Consider the following 27,125-nt stretch of genomic DNA (forward strand, 5'->3'; position numbering starts at 1 on the left):
GAAGGTTCATCTGTCGAAGAGGACAAGTCTCGCACTTGAGATCTGACAATGGCACCAACTTTGTGGGTGCAGAAAGGGAGTTGCGAGAAGCCTTAGCCTCTTTGAATCATGACCGCATTGAAAGAGCCTTGTCGAAAAGGGGAGTCATGTGGAGCTTTAATCCTCCAGCTGGGTCACATCATGGGGGTGCATGGGAGCGCATGATACGGATGATCAGGAAGATCTTGTGCTCTGTGCTCCGTCAGCAAAACTTGGATGATGAAGGGTTCCATACCGTGCTCTGTGAGGCTGAAGCTATACTTAATGATCGCCCCATCACAAGACTGTCAGAGGATCCCAACGATCTTGAGGCATTGACGCCTAACCATCTGTTACTCCTCAAAGGAAAACCAATTCTTCCACCTGGATCGTTCAATAAAAGGGATGTTTACGCAAGGAGAAGGTGGAAACAAACCCAGTACATTTCGGATTTGTTTTGGAAGAGGTGGATCCGTGAGTACTTACCACTTTTACAGGAGCGTCAAAAATGGAACCAGGAGAAGAGGAGTTTTGTTTCTGGAGACCTGGTCATGGTGGCGGACTCTACAGCACCACGTGGGTCATGGATGCTAGGAAGAGTCCTGGAAACCTTCCCTGATAAAAGAGGTCTGGTACGTGTGGTTCGTTTGAAGACCAAGACAAACATCATTGAACGACCCATAACTAAAATATGCTTGCTTAATGAAGCTAAAGAGTAATTGGTTCCCTTGGGCCATATTTCTGGTATTTATGGCTCTTTTGAATTTGGTGTAATTGCTCTGGCAGACGCAATTAGGGGCTGGAGTGTATGAGCCATTTTCATTCTGTATTCTTTTATGTAATTCTTGTCTTGTGCCACTAGGGGGCTATATGTGCTTTGCAGTCCAGCTGATCTCGAGTCATGGAGGTGTGGGTTATTTACGTAGAGGAAACCCAGACACAGGTGTTGCTGATTTGGGAAGCAAACAGTTTTTGAATGTGCTAGTGTCTAGCCTGGGGGTGAGCAAGGCACGATGGTGTTGGTTACATGTATTACGAGCAAAGATAATGCCACTGTATGAGATATGGAGGAAAATAAACTTGCTAGTTAATAGTAACATTACCGAAGTCCCCGTATGATATTTAAGACGCTGCACGGGCACACGTCTAAACTTAATCCGCTGTATTAGCAACCAGTTACTAGACTATGTTAGGATTTAGTCAGTACAACAGACAACAATCTGTTTCTCACTGTGCCTTGCTCATTGCATTAACTCTACACCTTAAGAAAAGCACAAATTGGCTTTTGCACAAAAAAGAGAAGTTTTATCTACATGACAATCATTATTGTGGTATTACGAATAAAGCAGGATTTTTTTGCCGCACCTTATGTTGGTGAGTTACAAGCCAAGTACAACTTTACTGCATAACACTGCAATGTATGTCAGACTACAACAGCCATCCATGCAAATCCTTAAAATGTACAGAGCATACAAGCATCCAACATACAGGTTACACTATGTAGCCATTCTGTGAAAAATGTTAAGGCTATAACTCAGAAGAAGATAGAACGTTTCTTGAATGTTGTTTCTTTGAAAGTAGATATGAACCCAACGTTGTCTGTGCTGTCACATTTAAAGGTGAAAGCGGTGTGCCACTGGTGCAGACTGTTTGAAACTCTTACAACGCAAGAAATACAGCAGCTCTTCATTCAATGCACACGACTACTTTACAAAGCAGGGTACTGCATCTAACTTGACCTTGAGAGGCAGTAGGGTCCTGTATGATCCTGCATACAAGCAGAGTCTTTCTGTCTGTGTGTTTACCAAAGAGCTCTTTGATGTGGAAAAAGGATATTTCCCTGATAGATTCAACACCAGGGATAATAAATAAATAATAAAACCTTCTTATTATGGGTATGACACTATGACTGAAAGCGAAATGGTTGCTTTCATGCAGTGGTATAACACCAGGTGTATGTAGTCAATGGTTATATTGTGTAGAGGAAGTATGCAAAGTCTACCTCCAAACAATAATTGAGCGCTCTGGTTTAGATCCCTTTAAATGTACAACTCTGGTGTTGTGTTGTATGGGCATCTACAAAAAACAAGTGACCCACCAGGGTAGTAAGACAGACCAAAACAAAAACACACTGTTATTAAGCCTCCATTCAGTTTCTTTCACACAAGTAATCTATTGTGAATTTTCATGCAGCTAACCATGGGGTCCTTTTTTCACAGATGGCTATGAACCAAATACACACACCACCTATACATTTATAGGGTGTGTTTTTCATGGCTGTGAGAGGTGTTGTAACCAAGACCACAGTCCAAAAATCTCATCCCTATAAAGAGACCACGGCCTTCATGCAGAGGTCATGTGGGAGTGTGACTTGGAAAGACAGAAAAAAAACAAACCCAGATGTGCAGCAATTTTGTTTCGCACTGCTACAAGGCATCAACATGTCTTAACCCTCAAAATGCCATGTTTGGAGGATGAACAAAATGTAATCAAGCTGTACCATAAAACTGAAGATGATGAAAAAATCAGATACTATGATTTTACATTTCTTCATCCCATAGTACCATCTCATGAGCCATATCCTGTAGGGATTGTGAAGTGTACCGTACCAACTCCGTATCACCCTGAATATATTACTACCATTTATTATGGTTACAACAAAGCCGCAAAAATCACTTACCAAAACCTTCATATTATCACAGAGACATTGGATAACTTCTTGGTTGGTTGTTATTTATTTAGAAGAAACGGCAGCCAGAAAAGATGAGGTGGAGGCAGAAAATGTTGAAATATGGTCTGAAGTGGTAGAAAATATTTGTTTAATTTTGTTAAGGATCTGAAATGTCTAGATACTGTAGGCTATATTGTGCAGGTATTATTTTGTAAAATTTTATTTTGTCTTCGGTTTTTGTCTATTCTGTTCATTTCTGTCTTGTGTTGATTGGTAGTAAATTTAAAAAAATATTCTACAGCCGTGTTTGTGGCTTTGTGAGGCTGTACTTGAGCTCAATACTTACTCCAGCATGCATAACATGACAATGCTAACACAGTGATGTTAAGCAGAATTAATGTTTATACCATGTTCTCCATCTTAGCTTTGTGTTATTCTAACATTTGCTAATTAGCACAACGGAAAAGTAAAAAGTACAGATGAGGCTGAATTTAAAAATTTAAATGGTGGTTTGATGGTGGTTATGAAAGGGATCACCATAATGAGAGAGAAAAATGAACATCTGTACAGAATTCCAATACAGCCAATCTAATTGCTGTCCAGAAATGTTACTTAAAACCACAAATGTCAACCTCATGGTGACACTAGAAGAAATGTCAGAATTCATTAGGGTACCATGAATATCTGTACCGATCCATTAAATAGTTGTTGAGAAATTACTATCTGGAACAAAGTGGTGAACTTACCGGCCGGCAGATCCATATTGCCATTCGCTATAGAGAGCCACGCTGCTAACTTGGCTTAAAAAAATAATAAAATAAAAACTTACCCATTTAAATGTACTTGAACACTACATCAAAGTACTTTTAATTACAGTAACATGAGTACTTCTGTTCAGACCCTAATTCAACTTCCTTATCCTGTAAACATGCCCTAAGAACATCCCAGATGTGGCTCACTGCCAAAACACAATCACATCTTCTTTGGCCTAAAAGTCTATCCACATAATTTCACAGAGATCCATTCAGTTTCTAAGATATCCTGCAGACAGAGGGACTAGCAGAAGAAAACATCACACCTCCTTGATAGAGGTAATAAAAGCCACAAGATACGGCAGTCATAATGAGCCACACCCAACTAAAGCAAATCTTTGATAAGAGCATTATTTGATTTAAGATGATGTTTCCGACTATAAAGTTTTATAATCAGGACATAAAAGCAGCCTGAGTTGAGAGTTGGACTGAGTGAATGGAAGGTCACTGAATAGGTGTAAATATTTGTAGAGGCTGAAGTCAAACAAATCCCAGACAGAGCAGAGCGTTTTTCTCACAAGCCAACCACAGTGTGTTTTATTGGGTGCTTCAGTAATACAAGTGCACAACAAACCACTCTGCAATTGCAGAGGTGGCGGTAGCCAGTAAATATACAAGTCCTGCCTCTTTCACAGGCAGACCTATACTTTTGTGGTCTGCCTCAAAAGCCTTTGAAAAAATACATACAGTACAAACAAAATCAGAGGAAGTTAAAAAGCATGAAGGATCCATTGATGCAAACCTTCCTGTTCCATGCAGATAACGTATTGATGACAAATACAAAAAAACTAAAAAAACAAACCAAAACAAGAAAAACAAAGTAAAAGCATATATTCTGCATGTTTGTTCCAGGTGCCACTAAGAAAATGAGAATACATACTGTATAGCTGGAGGACAATGCGTATGATAATTATAATATTCTGTGTTTTTTTTTCTCCAATACAATACTTCCAACATTCAGTTACTGGAAAATAAAAATCCCAATCTACTCTTTGTATAAAAAGAAGCTTTCAAGTCAACAAGGAACAAAGGACATTTTTTGTCTTGTTTGATTATTATTTTTTTTTTTTTTTTACACAGAAAAGGTAGATAAAATGTTGGGGAGGAGGAGAAAGAGGAGGAGCAGGAGGGTGATAGGAGGGCAGGTATACCGTTGCACTTAGTGAGTGTGCTTTGACAGACTATGGGTGAGAGCAAGAGGTAGAGAGAGGTACAGTGAAGGGTGAGGGAGGTAAAGGAGGGGACGGTTCACAGCGGGGAGTCTATGTGGCGTATCTCTTCGTCCATTGTTTGGCTATTCTGTCATGCTCTGTTCTGTTGGTCAGGTACTGTGTGGCGATGCTTCCCACCAGAGGGTCGGCTGAAAGGTACAAAGACAGAAAGAAAGATAGGATATGTAAAGAACTCGCGGGGCAGGAATCACTGTAAACAGATTGTGCGAAGGAGGATGTGTTATATTACAAAAATGATCACATTTATTTTGGATCTATTGGAACATGCAGTGTTTTGGTAACATATGCAAATAATTTTTTTTGCAAACATAATTTGTTGGTGACAAACACTTCCCAATGCCCTCAAAATATTGTAGTGCATATTTTTTGTTTGTAGATGTACGACTGATGTGACTTAGATGACTCATCTACACCTGCTATTAACGTGATCTGGATGCATTATCTGGACGATGACAAAAGCAGCCTTTATTGAGAGTTGGACTGAGTAACAACATGGCATGTCCCAGGTCAAGGATGCATTTACACCTGACTGAGGTCAGATCACAGCTGCCACCACATCTGTGGTATGGCCATAGCATGACACCATTCTTATAAATAAAAATAAAAAAAATCAGCCCAGCAAGTTGAAGGTCACATAACTCTGCCTCTGCTAGCTTAAACAAGCCCAGCAAAAACTACAAGATGTAGCTGTAGCTAGCAAGTCTTGTGCAAAGGTGATGAAAAATTAATGTCTGTCTGTCCATGGCATTGCTTCCTTTTACCTAGGACATGCTGTGTTTGTTCACAAGTCCAACAGCCCAGCCTAAGTAATTTATATATTAAGATCTGTTCCCAATGTGGGCACATCGAGTAAATGAGAATGCAATATAAATAAATAAATCACAGTTTCATTCAAAAGGCACTTTTGAACGCTGCAGCTCAGCGTTTGAAAGTTTCTTCAAATTTAAAGTTATCACCCAAGAACTATCATTTGCAAACTCAAGCAATTCATAATTGCACTTTAAGTATTTTGGCTGGGTTCCACTATGGTCACATGTACTAATAACACTACTACTATTACTACTGCTACATCATTTAGCAGACAAATTTTTAGTCACATATTTCATACTGAAATGAAAATTGCTGCATGTAAGACAGCACACAATCTTCGATGGTGGTCCAGAATTTTCTTGCTTCTTACACTCAGCCTGAGCTCGTTCCCCTCCCAACTATTAACTGCTTTGTGATGGAAGATGGTGCTTTAAGAGTGCGAGCAGCGATGCACAATATTTTGTTCTCAAGCCAAAAAAGTGAATGTTGAAAGTTTTATATCGTACATGGTAATATTAGTTTTTCATTAAAACATTCTCCTCTCTATGCGGCTCACTTGCTGTGAAAATGTGATTTTATTATTTACAACAGGCCACCGACTGTGCCAAAGATCTGTCAGTGTCAGACGGCCTTGGGAAACAATGACAGTTTCAATTGGCTTACTTAATACTCCATTAATAGTCTGGAAACATAATTTTGACTGCGTGTCAACTTGTAATTTGGCCTTGAATCATAATAAACATTACATTCAAATAAGAAGAAAAAAAAATGGCAATTTGAGAGTAGTTGTTCTGTGTAACGGATCAGTAAGACAGATAAAGAGAGCCCTTCCTGCCACTCCAGCAGACCTCACACAAAAGTCTTATAATAAATACCATTTAACAAATGTCAAATGCCAATGCATTAAGATGTTTACCTTACCTGGGTTACAGTCTGTTAGCAGGGAGCAGATGGACAGCAGCACCTTAGAGATGGTAAGTGCGGGGCTCCAGTTGTCCTTCAGGATGTCCAGACAGATCACCCCCTGACTGTTGATGTTGCAGTGATAGATCCTTGTACGAAAAGTTACCTGCAGATACAAAAATAGTACCGATTAGAAATTTTTAAAAACAGAATGTTCTCATTTGCCAAGTACAAGAAAATAGGACTTACAAAGAAAAGTTATTATACAGGAACTGTGTGAACAGAAAATCCAGATGAAAAGATGAGAATTTGTCATGAGTGTTGTTTACTTGTACTTTACTGGAACTGTTAAGAACACCTAAGTGAGAAAATACTGTACTAGATAAATAACGTACAAATATTTACAAAAATAACCAGGAAACAACTAAAGGATGTGGCCATTTTAACACAAATCCCTTACATTTATTATATCAATTAGAAATTATTAGGAATATTTTTAGTTTTGGAGATACTGTCCCTACCTTACTTGCCAAAAGAGGCATCAGAAGATTGATGCCACTTGATGTTGAGGTTTATACTAGGGCTGCAACTAATCATAGTTTAAGGTATCAATTAATCTAAGTTTATTTTCTCAATTATAATGCATTCTGTTGTTTTGTCTAACCAACAGTCCAAAACTCCCAAACATCTTACATGTAAGAAAAATTGAGAAGTTGAACCAGTGATTTTTGGCATTTTGCTAAAAAAAAAAAAACAAAAAAAACAAAACAAAACATAATCAAAATAGTTGCTGAATTATCACTTAAGCTCTAGTTCATTCCATGACCATGAAGAACATAATAGATGCAGACTCACTAAGAGAAAGGTGTATTTTGAAGAACAGCAGTAGAGTTTTGTCTTGTCAGGTAAACCACCATTACATCAGCCATTATGTCCATCCGATTGGCAGGTAATATGACCTTTTAAAAGTGGCTGGAGAAGTAGTGACTGCACAGTTACAGATTTGGTAAATAGTTGAGGTTTTTTTTTTAGAGCAACTTAAGGCTCGTGCAGACTACATGACTTTCAGCCACGGCCGACGGCCACGCAGTTCACACTACACAACTTGTTGTCTTGTGACGGGAGTCTTGAAGTCCTTGTGTCGTTCACACTACTTGACTTATCGGTGACAGGGGGTCACACACTACCCGAGCTGACAGTGGCTGTGTCACCTGACGGCTGGTCTCCAAACCACGTTTTGTCAAGAAAACACACGTGAAATGGAAATTGACGCTAACCTACACAGAACACAAAACAGCTGTTGTTTGTTATAGGAATTATAAAGACAAAGACTCTGGATGAAAGAATGGATTAGCACACGCAGATAGCAGGGATTGTCTGAGGTACAGAGAGCTGCAGGTGGGTAAAAAGGGTTTTGCGGTGAAAAGTAGCTGCCTGCTCTCATTGGCCGGATGCAGATGTGGAATCAGCCGACTCCGCCAGATATTTGGCATTCTAGATATCTGGCAGATGTCGGCGATGTGGCAGTGATGTGTCGGGGAGCCATTTTGATGCGTCGTTGAGTAGTTCACACATAATGACTGGTGGCCGCCCATCGATTGCTGATTTACCCCCGATCACAGCTCACCGACCGGCAAATCGGGCTCAAAATCATGTAGTGTGAACTAGGTTTTATGATAAAAGCAATATGAAATGGGCTTACAACTACCACCACTTTAAGTAACCAATATTAATTATGTTCAAAAGACAGAACACAAAACACTGCTCTTATATCTTCATATGTATACAATATTCCTGTTACACTAGTATGATCACAGAAAACAGACCTGCAGAGAAAAGAAAGAGTTAAGAAGAGGGCAACAAGTGATCTGTTAAAACCTCAAATAAGAGCATGTTAGCAGTAGGTGAAGTAAAAATTAAGGACTCAGGGATGTCTCCTGGAAATTACCTTTAATACCTTAAAGAGACATAATTTGCTGTGTAGTCTGCCAGGTTGAGAAGTTTGTCATAGCGGGGAGTAATAACAGGTGAGACATGGAAGACAGTTAAAAGCTGCTGTGGGCCTTCCACCTCTATTTTCTGCTTTACCAGTATAATGGGTGTGCTTGATTGCTCCACTGAGGGCCATTTAACACCATTTGTCACTGTCGCTGGATGAGCATGTAGCCACAAATACACAGTATATCTAAAAGGACAGTATTTTATTGCAGTCAGTGAACCATATATAATTTAGGTTTTTGGTTTCTGGGCTTTGTGATGGCTTTAAAACAGCATTTACTCCATCTATTCAGAGAGAAACATCTCCTATTGAAGTTATTAATATTTTAGTGAATCACACTGGCCAACAGAGGGCAGCATGGTTTAAAATCAAAGCACCACAAACAGCCAATAACTTGACCCCAAAACATGTAGACTAATGTTTCCTGTGCTCATCTCAAGCACCCTCAACAAGCACACAACCAACCTACCACTGTTTATGTAGTCTGTCGTGGCTTAGATTTGAGCTTGACATCTGTTTGGAGCAGTGGGGCAAACATTGGTGTCAAGTGTCAGGACCACTCACCAACATCTGGCCACCCTGACCCTCCAGAGGAAACCTCTAATGAGCCTTGGCATCCCCCGCCCCCTAAAAGATCACCCAGGGCAGGACATTAAAATAACCTCTCCACCCCCACCGCCTCTGCAGGCACAGTGCTCCTCTCCTGGCCTGAGTTCAGAGACAGAAACACATCCACCTGGCGAACTTGTCAGCTCTTGTTTGTCTTTTAGAGTCTTGAGATTTAAAAAAGTTGGGTTCTGGGTCCAAATGTCTGAGGTCTGAGTATATTCAACAGCTTCAGTGGAGCGGTTCTATAGTGAGGGAGGTGTATGGCAGCTAAAGGCCGAAGGGTTTGGTGTGTGTGTGCAGGGGGTTTTGGCTGCAGATCACAGTGTGTAGAGAGGGGTAGGAGGTATTGGAGGGGGCGGAAACACTCAAGTCCCTCTGGCAACAGAAAGCTGGGCCGGAGCCTGTGGATTTGTTTGAGTCTGCTGTCAAACACAGAGCTGGTGGTTACACAGCACAAAGAGCGAGAAAGAGGGAGAGAAGAGGGTGAGCAAGGATGGGGAGGGGTGTGCATAACAGAGAGGGGAGAGAAAATGAAGGCCAAGTGAAAGGGTAATGGGGTGCACTGAAAACTAAAGGGAGATTGGCCCTGACGGTCTGCATGTTCAATAATGACATCTACTCCACATCCTTTAAGTACTCTGCAGACAAACACCACATAAAACAAGAAAAGGAGTTCTTCCGAAGCTGAGCACGACCCAGATTCCGAGCTCCAATCACAATGATTCTCCATAAAACAAAAGTGTAGAAAAGTGCAAACCAAGCTGTGAAGAAGCTGTGTCAAAAAGCTGCAGCAGTCTTACACCAGTGTGATATAATGTGCTCTACTAGCAACTTCCTTGTAATGGTACTTCAATTTTCTCACATTATGCTGCCGCCAACATGCATAAAATCTACACATCATCAGTCCATCTGTCCTTTAATTTTCTTTACTTGCTTGGGCGGTGCAATGAAACAATATGATTTGGCAAAAAACTGAATAAAAATGACTTGATTTTATTGGCTATTTTGTGGGAATTACCTTGAACTTTTTTTTTTGCTCGTTTGTCTCTGCTGCAGGGATGGAATTAACACCCGCCACATGCGGGTGGATCTCCCGTTTGGCAGCCAAATGTTGGAAGTCTACCCGCTACATTCATGGGTAAATATATTCGGCATATATTTTCTATTTGATGGTAATTATCATCAGATTGGCGTGCTTGCTGGTTGTATATCTCACTTAAATTGGTCCCCGATGTACCAAGGTATCTAAAATCGTGTAACACACTGATTAGGGGCGTTCATTGGTTCTTGTTTATGTTCTTTCATGTTACCTGTGTATGATTGGCGTAGATTTGTAAGGGGGTGGGGGTTAGGGGAGTCGAGAAGGGAGAGTGAGAGTGTAGTCGCTTTCATACAGAAATCAGCGCGGAAAGAATATCCGCATATATGTCGCATTCGCTTATTCATACTGAACAAGTTTGCAGCTTTATCCCGTAATCATGTGTACTTTCACATAGCGGTCCGGCTTTACCGGAACCAGCGCCGTGCTGTGGCATGTCAGCTGTGGCTTTTCGGTCTTTCTGTCTTGTGTCTGTCACCATCTTTCCCCGCTCAGAGGCGGATAAAATCTGCTCCATACCTTTCATTAAGTGCAGCAAGCCGGCAGATCGGAAATAATATTAACTACTAGTTACTTAGCATAGGCTAGAGACATACTCTTTAAAAAAGTAATATTAGCTACTCTACTTAGGCCCACTACTGGGTGATAGACACTCTCTCCCGATGAGTCCAAGCATCACTGGCAGCAGTTTCACGTTGCTGTGTTGCTTTAGCTGATGCTTCAATTAGCCCAAGTATAAATGTAGTACTGTTCGCGATATAAAACTTTTTGCTGGTACGTTCTTTGCATCTTAGACTGTGACACAGTAATGGCAATAACGTTACTTACAGCTGTCGAAAATACCTCTCTCTCCCTGTTCTCCAGTTGTCCTTTAGCTTCTTGGCTAACAGCTGACTTTAACAACATAAAGTCCGGTGCCGCTGAGCTGCAGCGCGGTCGCAACACATTACGTACCACTAATGCGCGAGAGAGCCTGTGGTACACACTGCGCAGGTGTGGAATTGGCAGATGAGCGTAAACGAACATCCTTGATACTTATAAAGGAAGAAAACTTTACACACGTCACCCTAGATCCTTTCCATTTCACTCGGCCAGGTCCTGTACCTGTACTGAAAAAAATCACATCCCTGGATTATATCAGCTGTTTTTGAAATGACCGATGCAGATTATTGCTAAAATGCTGAATATTGGCGCTGATAATCGGCCAAACCGATTATTGGTCGACCCCTAATGTGCACACAGCTTTGTCTGTGTTGGCTGGTTCATATTTATCATCTGACTAAAACCAAAATACTCCCAAACAGGGGCAGAGGCATATTTCTAGTTTACTAGTCCTGTAACGTTATCCCATCACTTGCAGTCGCAGACGAGCCCTTATTGTGTACATAATGAGTGTGTGGCTGAGTGAAAGAGTGCGGAGAACAGAGAACCCAGCAGAGAATATGAAAAGGAGAGCAGGGAGGTGTAGGTGTTACAGTTTACAGTCACCTACCTATATTGAGAGACTACACTATAATACAAACAATTAAAAACAGCACCTCCATATCAGTTTAAAAGACAGTGGAGTGTCTGTATTTTTGACGCTATTGAAAATCATAACATAAGGATTTCTAAATACCCTGGTATATCATATTACCATGATACCGCCCAAGCCTATCGATGGCGGAAGAAAATGTGTGGTCACAGATTGTGTGGTCCATCTCTGAACTTTTCCAGATCTTTAAATGACTACATATATTCTCCACTGTTTCCCAGGACGTTGATCAGCTACCCAAACATACAAATATTTTAACAGTTATGTCTACTGCCTGCTGACCTTGGGGGGTTTGAATGGGTAGTCTGGCGTGAAGGCAATGTCCAGGAAGAAGACGCCTCCCTCGTACACGGAGCCCGGGGGTCCCAGGATTGTCGACCTCCACTCGTAGATATTGTCTCCTTTGGGGCCAGCGCTAGAAAATTGAAAAAAAAAGGATGTGTTAATATGTTAATCAGCACGGTGCATTGGAATCGACAGCCTGGTGTTCAAACTGCCAGTGAAAAAGCAGCTCAGGCAGTAAATGCTAGCTTTTGACAAGTTAATGACGGCGATTTGGGGAATGCCAAAGCCATGGAGGTTTGAGGGTTTTTAGTTCATGTCTATTTTAGTAGAATTTAGATTATCTTTCAAAATTTTGATTAGAAGATTAGATCACCTGCTTGGGGAGTTGAGTTACTAAAGCACACACCATACTGACACACACCAGTGAACCAGTTTCAGCTTGTAACTGAGTGCTCAGTAAAACCAAAGATTGAAAGAAAGACTTTTACATAATAAGAAAGGAGATACTGTGTAAAAAATGGTATTTATAGGCCAACCATTACAAAATTATTTCATATTCGATCCAGTTTTTTTTCATGAGATGAGTATTTATGCTGAACGGAGACTGAAGGTCACATCTGTTATATAGGCCCAGTAATTAATGCCATTTCCATATTAAGGGCTCCCTCCCCCACTTTTGTTTGTGGTAAGACCCTGAGCTGGCATAGAGCCAGGAAGAAACCGGGACAATGTCCAGATCACAAAGCCCGGGACAATAAACAATCCCTCCGATTTCATGTAATTACCAGGGATGGTGTTTAACGCAAACCCTTAGCTGCTGGCAGATGGGCTCACAAATGTGTATACAAACTGCCCGACACACAGGGTTTTGCTTTTACTCAAGGCCGTTGTATTACTGTTCACCTTTAGTTAAACCAATAATCACAGACAGAGATTTCCTGAACGAGACTGTGTAATAATCTCAAACAGCAAACTGTTAAAAGCAGCATCTGGCTCTAAGCATGCCCTTGAAAATAGATCATTCTCCATAAATAGAAATTAGACAGTAGACATTTCCTTCCTCCTTCAGTGTCAACACATGCACATTTCCACTAATCTACTTTGCCACTCTTTCACTCAGCCCCTCTCTTAAGCCTTCTTTAATTAGCTAATTATGATTACTTCTTCTCTGGGGAATTACTTCAAAATACACCGTCGATAAGGACCAATCTGGACTTGTGTTGTTTCAGGCACAAAGAAAATCTTGGAATTTTGAAAGAGTGAAAATAAAATAACAAAAGCAAAGAATGTACCCGGATCGTGCTGGACAATGTTGGTGCATAGCAAGGGGACATATACTGGGCTTTCGTCTTTGTGAACCTAATACTTAAACTGGTGCCGCAGTAATTGATAACTTCCACCACATACAAGCTTACTGTACAAAGGACAGATGTCAAATGTGTTAAAGAAGATGTTCACATTAAACATGTTTAATGGAGTTTTATTTGTATTAACAATATTGGTTCCATCTGTTTTGGAAGGCACAAGCATTGCTATCCCTATTTGACCAAATGGCACCAAATACCCAGAAATTGCAGGTTTTGATTCTCTTCCAAACAAACGGTGTTGCATTTTGGTCGTGCAATATCTGAACCAAAACAGGAAATGACCTCGAAATACAGGGATTTATAGGTACACAGAGACAGATGTTGACATCTGATAACCATCCGTTAGGTGTGCTTGGAAAGCCTTTCATGTAATATAAAGTGAGGGCAAACCACGGCACAAACTGCTGGTCATATTCAGCTGTTCCTACCTTCTTCTGTTGTGTTATTTAACAGAGGGATTCCATATTTCCATAACATTTAACATGTCAGGTTGCCAAAAGTCTGTTCAGTAAATGGCCTAAATGGCCTAAGAGCTTGTCCTTGACTAAAGAAATTCTAATTCTCCTAGTCGCAGGAGTTCTTTGACTGGTCCAATTATTTCTTCAGTATTTATTGTCCCTCTGCAGATGAATGCAGTCATGCAAAAAGATGTCTGGAGATAAAATGTCATAACTTGCTTGTTGAAATTAGGAAAAATCTTATCTTCCTATTACAGAAGTGATTCCTAAACGCATGGCTTTGTCCTATCCTATCTCAGACTTTGTATCTTATCTTGACTATCTTAAATCCTAACTAAAACTGTACACTTGATTGTTCAATCGACACTCCTCCTGTCATGCCTGTATCTATGTTGGGAATGTACACGAGACTGCATGTATCCTTGACAACACCGGTCTCATTTCACTTGTCAATAGTTAGCTAGTTTACTATAATGGACAAGAAAAGACAGGCATTCAATTTTACCTCCAATGAGTCGAAGGCATTAATCGTGTCAGTGGAGGGCAGTAAACACCACCTTTTTGGGATGTTTTCTTTCCAATTATAGGCCCAGGATAAAGACATGAACAGATGTAATACGTTCAATTAAAATATAATCATATTGGCAGTCGATATTTACTAGGGATGCACCGAAATTAAAATTCTTGGCCAAAGACGAAACCGAATATAATGGAAAAAAATTGCAGAATACTGAACAAGTACATTCACATTTTTTCCATTTATTTTGCGTAACATGAAGACTTTATAGCCTCTCTTCAGGTAAGACTCTCATACTACAACACTTGTCTTTGTAAAGAGAGAAACAGAGGATTTACCATCAAGGCTTGAATGGGTGTGCACTCCAAATTTAGGTGCAGCTAGCTTAATCCCCTTCTCACAAATGAGTGACAGAAAAACTCAAAGCGGTTCAGACCGTTTTTTCCCTTTTCTAAGAAGTCAGCCACAGATGGAGTTAATGTGCTAGGAGACAATTCAGTGTTCAGTTCAACAGTGCAAACAGCGATTTTTGCGTCTTTCTCTCTGAAGTGCTTCCACACTACCGACATGTCAACGTAATGTTCTGTAAAATTTATTTGGTCTTTTGACTTATTCGGCTGAACACCGAAAGTGCTGTTATTTGTTATTTTCGGACGATTAATTTCGGAGGCTGAACGTTAAGTGCATCCCTAATATTTACCCATTTATACATGAAACCTAAAGCTTGTTTAGGATTCCTAACTTAAGAAATTCTTCTGTTAGGATTGTTCTTTAATAGATAAACTCCTATCCCAAGATAAGATAGATTTTCCTAAATGCAGTTAGAAAACATGTTTCAGTAAGACCAAAAATCCTAAATGTCATCCTACACTGAGATAAGATAGGATTTCAGACTCGGGACGTTTCTTTAATGAGGCCCCTGGTGCCTAGCAAAGAACCATAGATGTAACTACTTGTCATGTAATAAAATGACAGTTTGAATGGCCGCTAAGAGAGGGCAGCCTTAAGGCACATGCTTCAATCCAACAAGAATGTCCACTGCAAGTAGATATTGGCCAGGTGTATGGAGGTGAGAAAGTAGGCAAGGGTTAAGCTCTCTTTTTTCATTCTTCATAAAATTACTTCTGGCACTTTTTTTCTACAAATGATAGCTACACTATGAATCCCTTCAAGGAAAGATAGTCTTAAAGTTTGCTCCTATATCGTCATATTTGAATGATTATCGCATCTCGCTCGTCTCTTTTGACAGCCTGCTTCTCACCCCGTCTTTGTGTGGGGCAGTTCAGAACTGCTATAAACACTAGCAACACTTCAGATGTGGTCGGACAACATGTTGTACAAACATGTTCATTTCAAGCGTTCACCCGCCTTTACTTATGATTCTGTGTGACTTTTGAATACAAGTGCTGTTTGGCTTGTAATTAGGCAGTGTGAACCTGACAGATTGATTAATAGAAACATCTGAGTTTCAAATGTGGCTGATGACTGAATTAATTATTTATGAGCACATGTGCGAGTAACTACACCCTACCGTAATCCCCTTCCACCTCGCCCGCCGCAGTGCAACGCGCCGCTTATCGTTCAAAGCACTCCGCCCTGACTAGCGGGCATGGCACGACGCAAAGGTGATGTCAGTCAAATGAGAGCTGTCGAAACTCTGGCAGGAAAAAAGCCAGTTGGTCACCGGTGGGCGGGTCTCTCGGTGGCTCCTTGAGCAGCTCGTTAAAACAAAGACAGAGATAACTTGTCAGCAGCTGGAGCGGTGAGACAGAAGACAGCAGGGAGAAGATAAGGAGGCTGTGGGTTTGGCGAGCTGCCTACTCAGGTATATCAGGTGCTTTTTGCTGAAACATGTTATTTTCATAAAGTCGATGAGCTTATCAATTTCACTTTTTGTCAACAGACCAATCACAGGCTGGACATAAAGAAAGATTGACGAACTACAGTAAACTTCCAGATGTTGAACTTGTTCTGCATGAAAAGTTCTGATTATTGAGGAGATAGTAGCATTAACAAGTTAAGAGGCAAATGTACGCCATTTTTCTTGCACAAGGACTTAATGAATGAAAATGAAAATACTCTTTAGTCCAACTGGAATTAATTTTATACTAGTGGTGGGCTGTATAGTATACCATTACATAAAATGACAATGCATATAATAAAATTAAATCATTAATATATTAGCATACAGTATACTATTAGATTAAAATTGACATTTTTATCTAATATTATTATAATAATATAAATACGAATACACTCATTTAAACGAGTTTCTCCTCCATGTTGTGTGAAAGAGCCTCTGCAGTGGAAATCTGCATCTTTCCACTGCAGAGGATGCCAGGGTGCCAGTATGTGCTCCTTCTAGCCTCCTCCTGAGAGCAACCATTGTTCTGTTTTACTAAAGTTATTGTAATACTGTTCAGTAGTTTGTTTACATTAAGTGTGGGTTATGTGGGTGCTGCTGGTGTATTGTGAATTCATCTCTGGTTCAAAAACTACACAAGCACCAATCACAGTAAAGTTTTTTGTGATGAGTGATCAGTGTTTTAAATGTTGTTTTCAGTGTCAAATTTTCAAAACATCTGTTTCAATATTTTAAAAAGCTTTAACAAAATTTTAAGGCCGATGCCAAGTGTACAGATACAAGGGTCTTCACTTCCAGTCCTCCAATGGTTTCACACCATAGTTGAACACAAGGAGAAGAAGCAAACACATAGTATAAATGTGTATATAATAAATAATTTGTTAAACTCTGTGTGCTCCTAAATTTTCTCATTTAGGAGCACATGTGCTCCTTGAGAAAAAGGTTAGCGTAGCGCCCTGTCAAGACAATCTTCCCTTTCTGAAACTCACATTTACGCGTCTGTGCTACACACACCTCAGGTAACACTTCCATCACACTATTCAAAAGCTTCCTTGACACCACAGTGAAAGAAACAGCCGACTATTTTATTTTCAAACATCTCCAATTGAGACTGATGCTCACTTTCTTTGAGGCAGATGAGTTTGTAGCGATGATAATAACTTAGACAGGATGGAAAGATAGAGATGCGCGGGCATGGCAGAGGTCCTCGCTCAGCAGCGAGATTGCTGTAGGGGATCTGACAACCACACAAGACTGTGGATAAAGGCTAAGTCAATAGCTGAATGTGCATGCCACCGCTGGCCGTTGCTTGGAGACCTCCTCCCCCCACCGTCTGGGGCGTTCCTGTGGTGCTTTGTTGCAGCTGGTTCAGGGCCAGCTCTTTCAGGATCTGACAGTCTATCACTGGGCCATTAGTTTTGGGAGAGTTGAGCGGTGTGGCTGTCGTAAGAAACTCACGTTGTGTCATGTCAATCTGCAGACTCGTAGCATCAGTGAGTGTTTGTATGAGATCCCATTCACCAGGCTTTAATCAGGAGTTAAATGGCTGATGACTCATTGACCCCGTTTAATAGCTATACGGAGCATTATGTTCTGCAACTGACATATTCAATTCACAATAATTACTGGGTAATCAAGGCATCATATAGATTTCAATTCTGCAAGTGAAACTTTAAACCAGGCTCATTTCTCCAAACGTCAGGGTTCTGTATTGTCATGCACTGCTGCAAAGTGTTCATTTGTGCTTTGAAAAAAATCTGTATCATTGAATCAATCTGAAGTCAATGAGGGCATCAAGAACAACAACCGCACTATAATGCAACACCAAGCCCCTGAACGGAGAGCGACAGTCAGCCTGTCTTTTTTTTATCTCTCTAGGGAAAAACACTCTTCTCTTCAAATAGACAGATCTGCTCAGCACAAATCCATGACGTTAACTGGTGTAACAGTGCTGCTTATGGGCTTTGTTGTAGTCTGCACTAATAATAACCTCTGTGTAAGTAAAACTACATCTGCAGTGCACTGTCAGCCAAACGCCTTGATTCAGTGAGTATTTGGGTCATTTGTTTCAAGGGTCTGGGATACATTAGGGCGCGGGTGTCCATGAGAATCTTGCCACTGCCCTGTCCTCCGAGATTATACTCATGTAAGAGCCCACTTTGACAGCTGGGCTGCTTCCTCCGCAACAGAGCACCAAAATAGTGCTTAACCACGTATTCGCACTGCTCTCTTTCTTTGTGATCTGTCCTTTTTTCCCTTACAGTTCATGGACTTGTGATTATTCTTATTTTTAATAGAAACAACGGATTAGATTCTTTGCTAAACGTAGTACAAACACCAGTTTGTGTAGTCAGCATGGTTCAGTCATAAGGTTGTGTTTGTAGCACCTGAGAGGGAGCGAGTAATTGCATCTCACACCGACCTTGTTCAGTGTTTCACCTCAACAAAGACTCATCAGCGACACAAGGTTGAGAAAGAATGGACACTTTGAAACCCAGAGGAGTAGGAGGACTAAGAAAACGGTTTCTTCATACAATATAAGGGAACACTTTCCAATAGACCTACTTCGTCATTTTTCCTCTCGTTCTCCGTTGCTGAACTATCTGAGCTGCGCCCTATAATCACAGACAGCATTAATAATTTCCATATATATTGAATGACCTTTCCTTCCCATGATACAGTGCAGTATGTGAGACCAGTTTTTTGGCCATTTAATCATCCACATTGCCTTATTATTTCACAGACAGGGCAAACTGCTGATTGGTGCCAATGCCAACAGATAACCTTTATCTTGCTGGGATAATCTCCACAAAATCGCTAACCTATCTCGTCACCCAGAGCCAATTCCCACAGACATCAGGGCTCAGGTTAAGTAGATGAAAGAGATGCAGTCATGAGATAGGCCTGTGCCACTCACAGGTGAATTCATAAGGTGAGGTAAATTGATTGGCTTTGATTATATTTACAGGGAGAAAAAATTATCTTAGTTATTCAAATTTCACAGTTTCACACAGATTGAAATGATGGACCAGAATAAGCTCAAGTTCTTACAAAGACAAAATTGCAAGCAACCACTGTAAAAGAATGCAAGAGTTAAAACCACATTTGCTGTGAAACTGCAGGAACAAACAGTCTTGTATACCTAAAATGACTGTGTGTGGTACCAATAGAAAGTCCAACAGATAGTAATTTAGACAAAATACAAAAATACAGTTGCCTGCCCACTGCCAGAGAAACGGCACTAGTAAGGCTTCAAAGATTAGTTTTGTCTCTCTGATTACCGGCTATGTTAGTGCTGGCTGTCAATTCACAGGCTTCTAGGATTTTAATTGTTTTTTTTTTACTCACTGCCTAGTTATATAAAACTAACCATGTAACTCACAGGCATGTGAGATGTTGTGGTGGTGTTGGGTAATCTGTGAAATGTCCAGCCTTATAAAATGCTGTAAAATTATGTTCTTCTACCTCTTTTCTCAGAAAACTGTCAAGACACATTCACACCCTTTCAAAGAAATGTGTTTCTCCGCCTTTTGCAGCTGATACTGATATTGATTTCACAAACACGAGAATGTTTGGCTGAATTTAGTTACAATGACAAACAGCTGTAACAGATGCACCTAGTTGAAAGCAGTGTATTAAGTCATATTTACGTGAAAATATGATTCTTTGGAACATACTGAGCATATGGACGGATAGTGGCGACGTGCTGCAGGAGTGGTATGAAAAGCCTGAATGATTTTATTTTTACCACCATAAAAACTGGTCCCTGTAGGAATCCATTTGTGACTGGCATGAATCCAAGCTGACCACAGCTGGTGCGATCTGTGAAATAAGAAATTACACACTTTTTACAGCTACCTTTATAGTCTAAAGGAGGTGAGTGTTTAATACTCAAAAGATTAGGTTACATTTAAAGATCGGATAGGTGGAATATCACTAACGTAGCAACATAAAAAAGCTCAGAAAACTAATCATGCAAACACAATCACAGAGATACCACCAAGCATTAAACCAATGTGTTGCTAAAGCAGCCTGTCTCACAGCGAGCTGTTTACTGTAGCAGGTAAATACCTGACTGAGCCAATAACTGCACCACGGGGCTGATTAATAAAACAGGAAAGTAAACCAGTAATTGAATGTGAATCAGTATGTTTTGGAGCTTGTGAATACCGCCATGCACAAATAAAGCCATTATCTGCATTATTCGCCATTCCAGTTCATTCCCCACAGGCACTTTTCCCCCCTAATGGCACCGTCATTCAGTTAAGATCTTCTTTTCTATCAGTGTGGCTGCTGCAGTTATCAGGAGAGGAACTTTAATGAAGCAATCTTCTTTCTCCCCGACCGTGAAAGAGCCCCAAGACCAATTACTGTGCAGCTCAACGGCCGAGGTGACACCTCCTTCCTCTGTGCGCTCGTCTTTATTGTCTCAAATGACATGGTTTGTTTTTTAATCAAGCCTTATATTGTTCATCTGCACAGTGAATACTGAAATTACTGACCGGACGGTTTATCCAGCAACAAGGGAAATGGTTGAGTAGGTGGCTGCATGCTTTCCAAGTTGAACGGAATTACACAATTCTATTCCCACAGTAGGGCAACCTCACATGCTGGGCTGAATCAATCTCAAAAGCAGCCAGTACTGAACTGAGGAAGTATACTTCGAAAGAGGTTTGAAGAACTGGCCTTTCACTCAGGAAGTTTGTTCTCACTGGGGTTTAAAGTCGTGTTAAGAAAGCTGTAAATAAAGCAGGGGATCTGTTTATTATCCTCAGCCTTCCTTTTAAATTCAGCAAGATGCTTTTGAGGTAAAACAGATTTTGGTGTGGTAAGCATTTTTCTTCTCCGCATCCGAGCTGCTACATGCACCCAGCGTCTGATGCAGTGCAAATGTTTGCCTCTGGCTAAAAATGAATAATGCAGAGCATATATTATTATCATAATACACAGGCTTTGCATAAAGGCAACATCATGAGTCATAAAAATATCACTTAGCCAACAAAGCCTTGCTGTGTACCCAGGGTGAAGGATGACACAACAACTAATAGTATAAAATAAATAAATAAAGGAGGACCTCATGACTCAAACTAAAGTTGCACAATTTGGCAGAAAATAAAAACATTTGAAGAGCATGTTGAGATATTAATCGCAGATGTGGACAGCAGCGTTTTTTAAAATAGTTTCTGTAAGAACATAAAAGAAAAAATGTCTGTGTGTGTGTGTCTCTCTAGTTGAGGGGTAATTATAAACATTTGCTTTGCTTGAATAAAACAAGTTAGAATTTGTGCTGACATGCGAATTGTGTTGCTGGTCAGGGATTCACAGGAACACTGCTTCAGGAAAGGAAACTGCCTAAAAACAAATCTGCATACAAGACAAAACTGCAGCCTCTTGCTCCTTTATTATCTATATTAGTGAAGAGTATGATGTTAATATTTTTAATTTCCCAGCCCAGCACCAAAAGTCTATTCAGCCACAACAGCCTATTCAGACAGTCTCTTAAGCCTCTCTGCTCCCTCCACAAAAGCACCATGGGCAGCCATTTGGCCCTGTGGCCGAGAGAACGGACTTATTACCAAAAGGTCAGTGATCAGGACAAGCTGAGCTGCCGGATCTGCTGTGGAGCCTGATACTCTGTTAGTCTATTCCAATGACACCATATTTGTCCCAAGTTTTGCAGGTTGTGAAACAAGACTTTTAATCTGTAGGTTAAACAGATCAGCACAGAGGCAAAGGGCATTCAGTTGGGATGTTATTCACTGGTAATTATTTATTTCAACATTTACAACAGAATGTTTAAGAGTGTTAACATTTCATCCCCCAAACCGCAAATACGTCTTTAAGACACTTTAACTCTTCTTGGCAGGAGCTACGGTTTTTGACTTCAGGGGGAAATCTATTTTTCGAGTTTTGAGATCCCAGTCACAGGGGTAATGGGATCTTAGAGCAATTGTTTACTTCAGTGTTACTGTATTTGTTCTCCTGCCAGAAGATTCTTCTGTTTGCTTTTGTGCCAGCCTCATATTACCATTCAGTCATTCTCAATGACCTAAACTTCTTCTGTGAAACCGGCGGTGTAATGACAACACTGCACCACAAAATGTTCACACGCCGTGCTTCATGTTCGGCTTCCCCACAAATGCGTTAATAACATTCTGGACGAACGTTTGCCAAAAAACTACCTCACAAATGAGAACGTTGAGAATTCAGTGGCACACATGAATCAAGGCAGGCCATGTTCACTGTCAAACAAGTGCCGCAGTGGAAAACATTAAGGATAAATTAAACTCAAGCCGGTGTCAGAGGGAGAACATATGTTACCGTTGTTCTATAGGAGCAAATATATTTCTTTTCCACTCACGACTTTGTGGGAGGAGAAATATATTCAAGCAGACTGGTTTGCTCTGGAAGAAAATTATTTTCAGCAGATGTTTCATAGGTGCAGAAGGAGAATAGTGGCCATAACAAACCAGCAGACCCTAGTCTGGCACCATCCATCTGTATGCTACAACATCATTATGCTCTGTACCAGCTACACCATCTTTATTTATCTTAAGGTAGTTTTTTTATTTCTCCAGATAGCATATTTCTCCCTGTATTCTGATCCTTTGAGGGCACTTTTATTTAACTGAGATTTAATACATACATTACACTATTTTACAGTAATTCCACCGTAAAAGAAATGTGGTTATGAGGTAAATTCTATAACAATTAGTTTCCCATTTGTATTTGCTCCCTCCTCGTCAATTTTAAATTCAATTTTGTCCACACCTCGTCATTAGTCTCTCACCCTACCTTATGCCTTTTTATTTATTCTGCCTGGTGAACAAAATTATTCTGAAGCGTTGCCTTCATGACAGTTCTTAGATTTTGCAGTCAATGGACAAGACCTTCACTGAAAGGTCAGGAACATGCCATTGTCTGACACAGATGGGTGCCTATAATTCATCAATATTTATAAAGGGGGTGATTATGGAACAAGACATCGATTAGGTCTGATTCATTCAAGGTCAAATGTAGCTGTCATCTGCAAGCATTCACGTTTTTTTTACTCCCTTCAAACTGACATCACATTGCAAAGATCCTAACCACGGTAAGTCAGTGAAGTTGCCATGCACAATACAGTGATCAACTCGAACACCCAGGAGGTATCCCTGCAGCTCATCCCCCCCCTGCCCCTGGTCCACATCCCTCCGCCCCCTCATGAATATTGATAACACTCCCCGCTGTGCTTAATGGTTACGCTGTGAAAAATGATGCTGGGTGTGTCACTCGCACATAATCCCTCAGAGGCATGGCACAAAACTAATATGCAGCTTCCACAGACATGAAGATGATCCCATCAGCCAGAAGAACATTGGAGATCAGAACCTGCAATAAAGAGTGCCTCATTTCTTGGGGAGACTTGATGGTGATGGAGATACATATTCATGTCAAGGCTTTAAGCCAGCGAGCATGTGATGCAGTGACCAGCTGTGTGTGTTTTGTGAGAAGACCTGTTCCCTGCAGCTTGCATGATGTCATCAGGGAGTGACAGCTCTGTTTTGGGCATCATGGGGACATTACATCATGGCAGGAAAATTCAGGGACCCAAGAAGGCTATTTCTTCCCAAGACCAGCCAAATATTACAGCTGTACTAAAGGAGGAATTACATTCAAGTTGTTCAGCTGATGCTCTAATCAAGAGACAAACAATACGCTACCTAGGGCTGTGCGATATGATAATATCTATCGATATTTTCTATCGACGATAGAAAAATTGTTTACAATTATGCTCTATCGTTTATTTGGTTGTGTTGCAAATTCCACACTTTACTGTACATTTTTGGTGAGGGAAAGGCGCTTTGCACTGGAGGTAAAGTAAGTTTGAAGTTGGAATTCGACATCTATCCAATGCCCAACATAAAATTAATATCCAACTTGAAACTAACTTCACTGCGGTCCGTTCTTCCACACGTGCTGGTGTTGCAAAGAAGAATTTTGCATTAAAAATAATGGACAAGCAACACAACACTATCCAGCAGTGCCAGCCATCATGTGTGTGTCAGTCAGGTAACGTTAAATGACTTGCCCGTGGACATTCAGCTTACTTTATAGTTTGCAAAGACATGCTATTGTTGTGATTAGAAAGGTACTTTACTTTATTGCATTTAACCAGTCCCTTAGGGGAGCAATGAGCAGCCGCTGTACAGCGCATGGGGACCAATTCCAGATCTATATCAGTGTCACTGGTCAATGGCACTGACTGAAGAACCTGACATGTTTTTGATGGTGGGGGAAAACATAGCACCCAGAGGAAACCCACGCAGACACAGGGAGAATATGCAAACTCCCCACAGAAAGGCCATGATGACCAGGGTTAGAACCCAGGACCTTCTTGCTGTGAGGCTATCCACTGGACCACTGTGCCACCAGTGTTGTTAGCTATAGTAGCAGGAGAGCTGTGAGTGTCACTGTCTGGACCTGCTATGCTGCTTATGCTCTTGTCCTCTCATGTTAGCTTTGCAGCCGCAAGTAGCATCAGTTTGCTAATCCAGAACCTACCTAAGATTAGTTACATTACTTGCTGTGTCATTGCTCACTCTATGACATGGAATTTGTCCTGGTGTCGGATTTCTCCAGATAATATCCCAAGTTACAGTTGGAAATGCCATATTTCAATCAATTTACAAAAAATGTTCTGAAGTTCTGAAAAGTGGTTGTCTCGAGTCGGAGGCCAAAGTGTCTGAGCATGCGAGCTTACAGTAGCACAGAACAGCGCCCACAAAACACAACGTTAGAGGTCTGTAAGATATTATGAGTTGTAAAAATATGTTTCGGTTCATTTTGAAACTATGGCGGAAACACTGTATTGGGAAATATATCATTATTAGGATATGAAATGACCTACATCAGGATATGAAGTTTTCGACAGATCGCACAGCCCTAATGCTAACAATAGTTTGCTAAACCCCGCCCCCAAACAGAGATTGTCCAATCATAGTTTAGTACCTGTAAATCGGCCTGTCAAGCTTTGGATTTCACCACACGCTGAAGCAGCGGGCAGGGGCCAAAATCTTCTATCACTTTGTTATTTTTATGTAACAGAGCAGTATTTATCACTACACAGTAATGGTTCTGTAAATTCAATCAAGAAATGGTAACCATATTTGATTATTTTCTTTATTAATTTCAAACTTCCATACAAACAGAAACAACTCCTAAATGTTCAAAGCACTACATGAGCTATTCTGTGATGTTTTATAAATTACTTTTGCTGTATCAGCTCTCCCTCAAATCTTATCTTCACCCACTTCATTGTGGTTTCTTACATTTTCCCAGAATGACTTGTGACCTGTTATTCAAAATGCACCATGGGTTGCAGCTGCATTGCTGCATTGCATTAAATCTATTTGAGTTGTCTCAGGATGGGAAAATGTTATCTGTGCCTCTTCTGCAATGGATTATTCTTGTGATTGCTGAACGTCAGTGTGCAGTAGGCAGCTTTAAAAAAGAACCCAACATCTTTGAATCTGGACGGGTTGACACCAAAACCTGACATTTACTCTCATGTTTTAGGCTGCTGAACATTGTTCTGCTACCACTCCATTGTAGCAGCATTTAAAATCTGTTTGTCCACATGTGCGAAGAAGATAAACACATCAAACAGCACAGTGGTCCAGAACTGCACGGTACATCCCCAGTAGCTGTTATTTTAACAATGTAAAAGTGTCTTTGTTTGGGTTTCTGCTTGAAAGGTTGCCGTTGGTGGATCAACATTACAAGGAAGGAATAGAAACAAGTCACAACAGTCACAGACACGGCATCACAAACAAATGCAGCTAAAACAATTCCTGTGACAGCAATGCAAATGCAAAAGACAGACGTGATAGGTGGGTAAAAATAAACTGAGAAGCAGAAAGGAGTATTTTTATGACAGGGGCATATCATATGTGGGAGATGTGGAATGTTTCAGTGTGAGATAAAGAAGAATTATTATTTCCATTTAAAATGTATTATTAGTATTACTAGTATTACATTTTAGTATTACTATTGTTCTATGGTCTATGGAGACACATAATATTTTAACCAATTTAGCTAAAGTTCAAACATGATGTCAGGTAGAGCTGAAAAAATGTATCTGCAACTATTTTATCTTTAAAAGTCATTTAATCTAGCCATAATGCCATAAAACATTGATTCTGATTCCAGCTTCTGCCTTTCTGTGTTTATAGCATTACTAACATAATATATCTGGGTTCTGGACCGGTGCGCGGACAAAACATTTTATAGACCAAACTATAAATTGAGAAAATAATCTGCAGATGAATCGATAATGAAAATAATTGATAGTTGCAGCACTAGTATCAGGCATTCAGTGTAAAACTTTTCCACAGAGGAAGTACACAGGTGAATTAAAGGCATTAGACTACAGTTTTGGTTCACAATTTAAAAACAAAAATTGGGGGGAAAAAAAAGACTTCAAAACAACCTCAGTCACTGTATTTTCTATCTACGGAGCAACACAACTCTTTCATATGATGACAGCATGAATATGAATCTTTATGGCATTGGAAATAACAGCAACGAGGCCATCATGTTTCTCTTTTAGCGTATCAAATCAAAGTTTTATTCCTAGTAATATTTGTGCAACTTGCATGCAGGAAAACAGAAGCTGCTTCATTTGCAACAATAGGTGTAAAAGCACAAGCTGCATGTACAATATACATGAAGTGTGTGACAGGGAGAATAATTGCCGTGTCAAATCCTCTTGGGCTTCAATGTTTTCCCGTTTGTTTGATGCATGACAACTGCCAAGGTGACATGCGAGCTGTCACAAAGCCGAGAGTGAGATAAAGCTTGGAGTCTAATTTAAATACTTGCTATCGTTTTCCAAGTAGTGACATAGCACTAAAAGTATGACAGTTTTGTTCACACTGTATGGAAATTGATTTTATTTTAAAACGA

General features: G+C 40.4%; 1 protein-coding gene across 2 annotated transcripts in view; it reads right to left on the bottom strand.

The window, feature by feature from the left end:
* Positions 1 to 4,009: 4,009 nt before the first annotated feature.
* Positions 4,010 to 27,125, bottom strand: part of LOC123968822 (ubiquitin-conjugating enzyme E2 E2) — a 28,082-nt gene continuing 4,966 nt past the window's right edge. For both annotated transcript variants that reach the window (XM_046045797.1, XM_046045796.1), the window contains exons 4-6: positions 11,970 to 12,102; positions 6,465 to 6,612; positions 4,010 to 4,861 (exon numbers count right to left, since the gene is read on the bottom strand). In XM_046045797.1, the coding sequence (XP_045901753.1) occupies positions 4,764 to 4,861; positions 6,465 to 6,612; positions 11,970 to 12,102 (379 nt within the window). In that variant the 3' untranslated portion in view covers positions 4,010 to 4,763. The remainder of the gene's footprint in view (positions 4,862 to 6,464; positions 6,613 to 11,969; positions 12,103 to 27,125) is intronic.

Source organism: Micropterus dolomieu, linkage group LG03 (genome assembly GCF_021292245.1).
Source record: "Micropterus dolomieu isolate WLL.071019.BEF.003 ecotype Adirondacks linkage group LG03, ASM2129224v1, whole genome shotgun sequence".
Classification (NCBI taxonomy): domain Eukaryota; kingdom Metazoa; phylum Chordata; class Actinopteri; order Centrarchiformes; family Centrarchidae; genus Micropterus; species Micropterus dolomieu.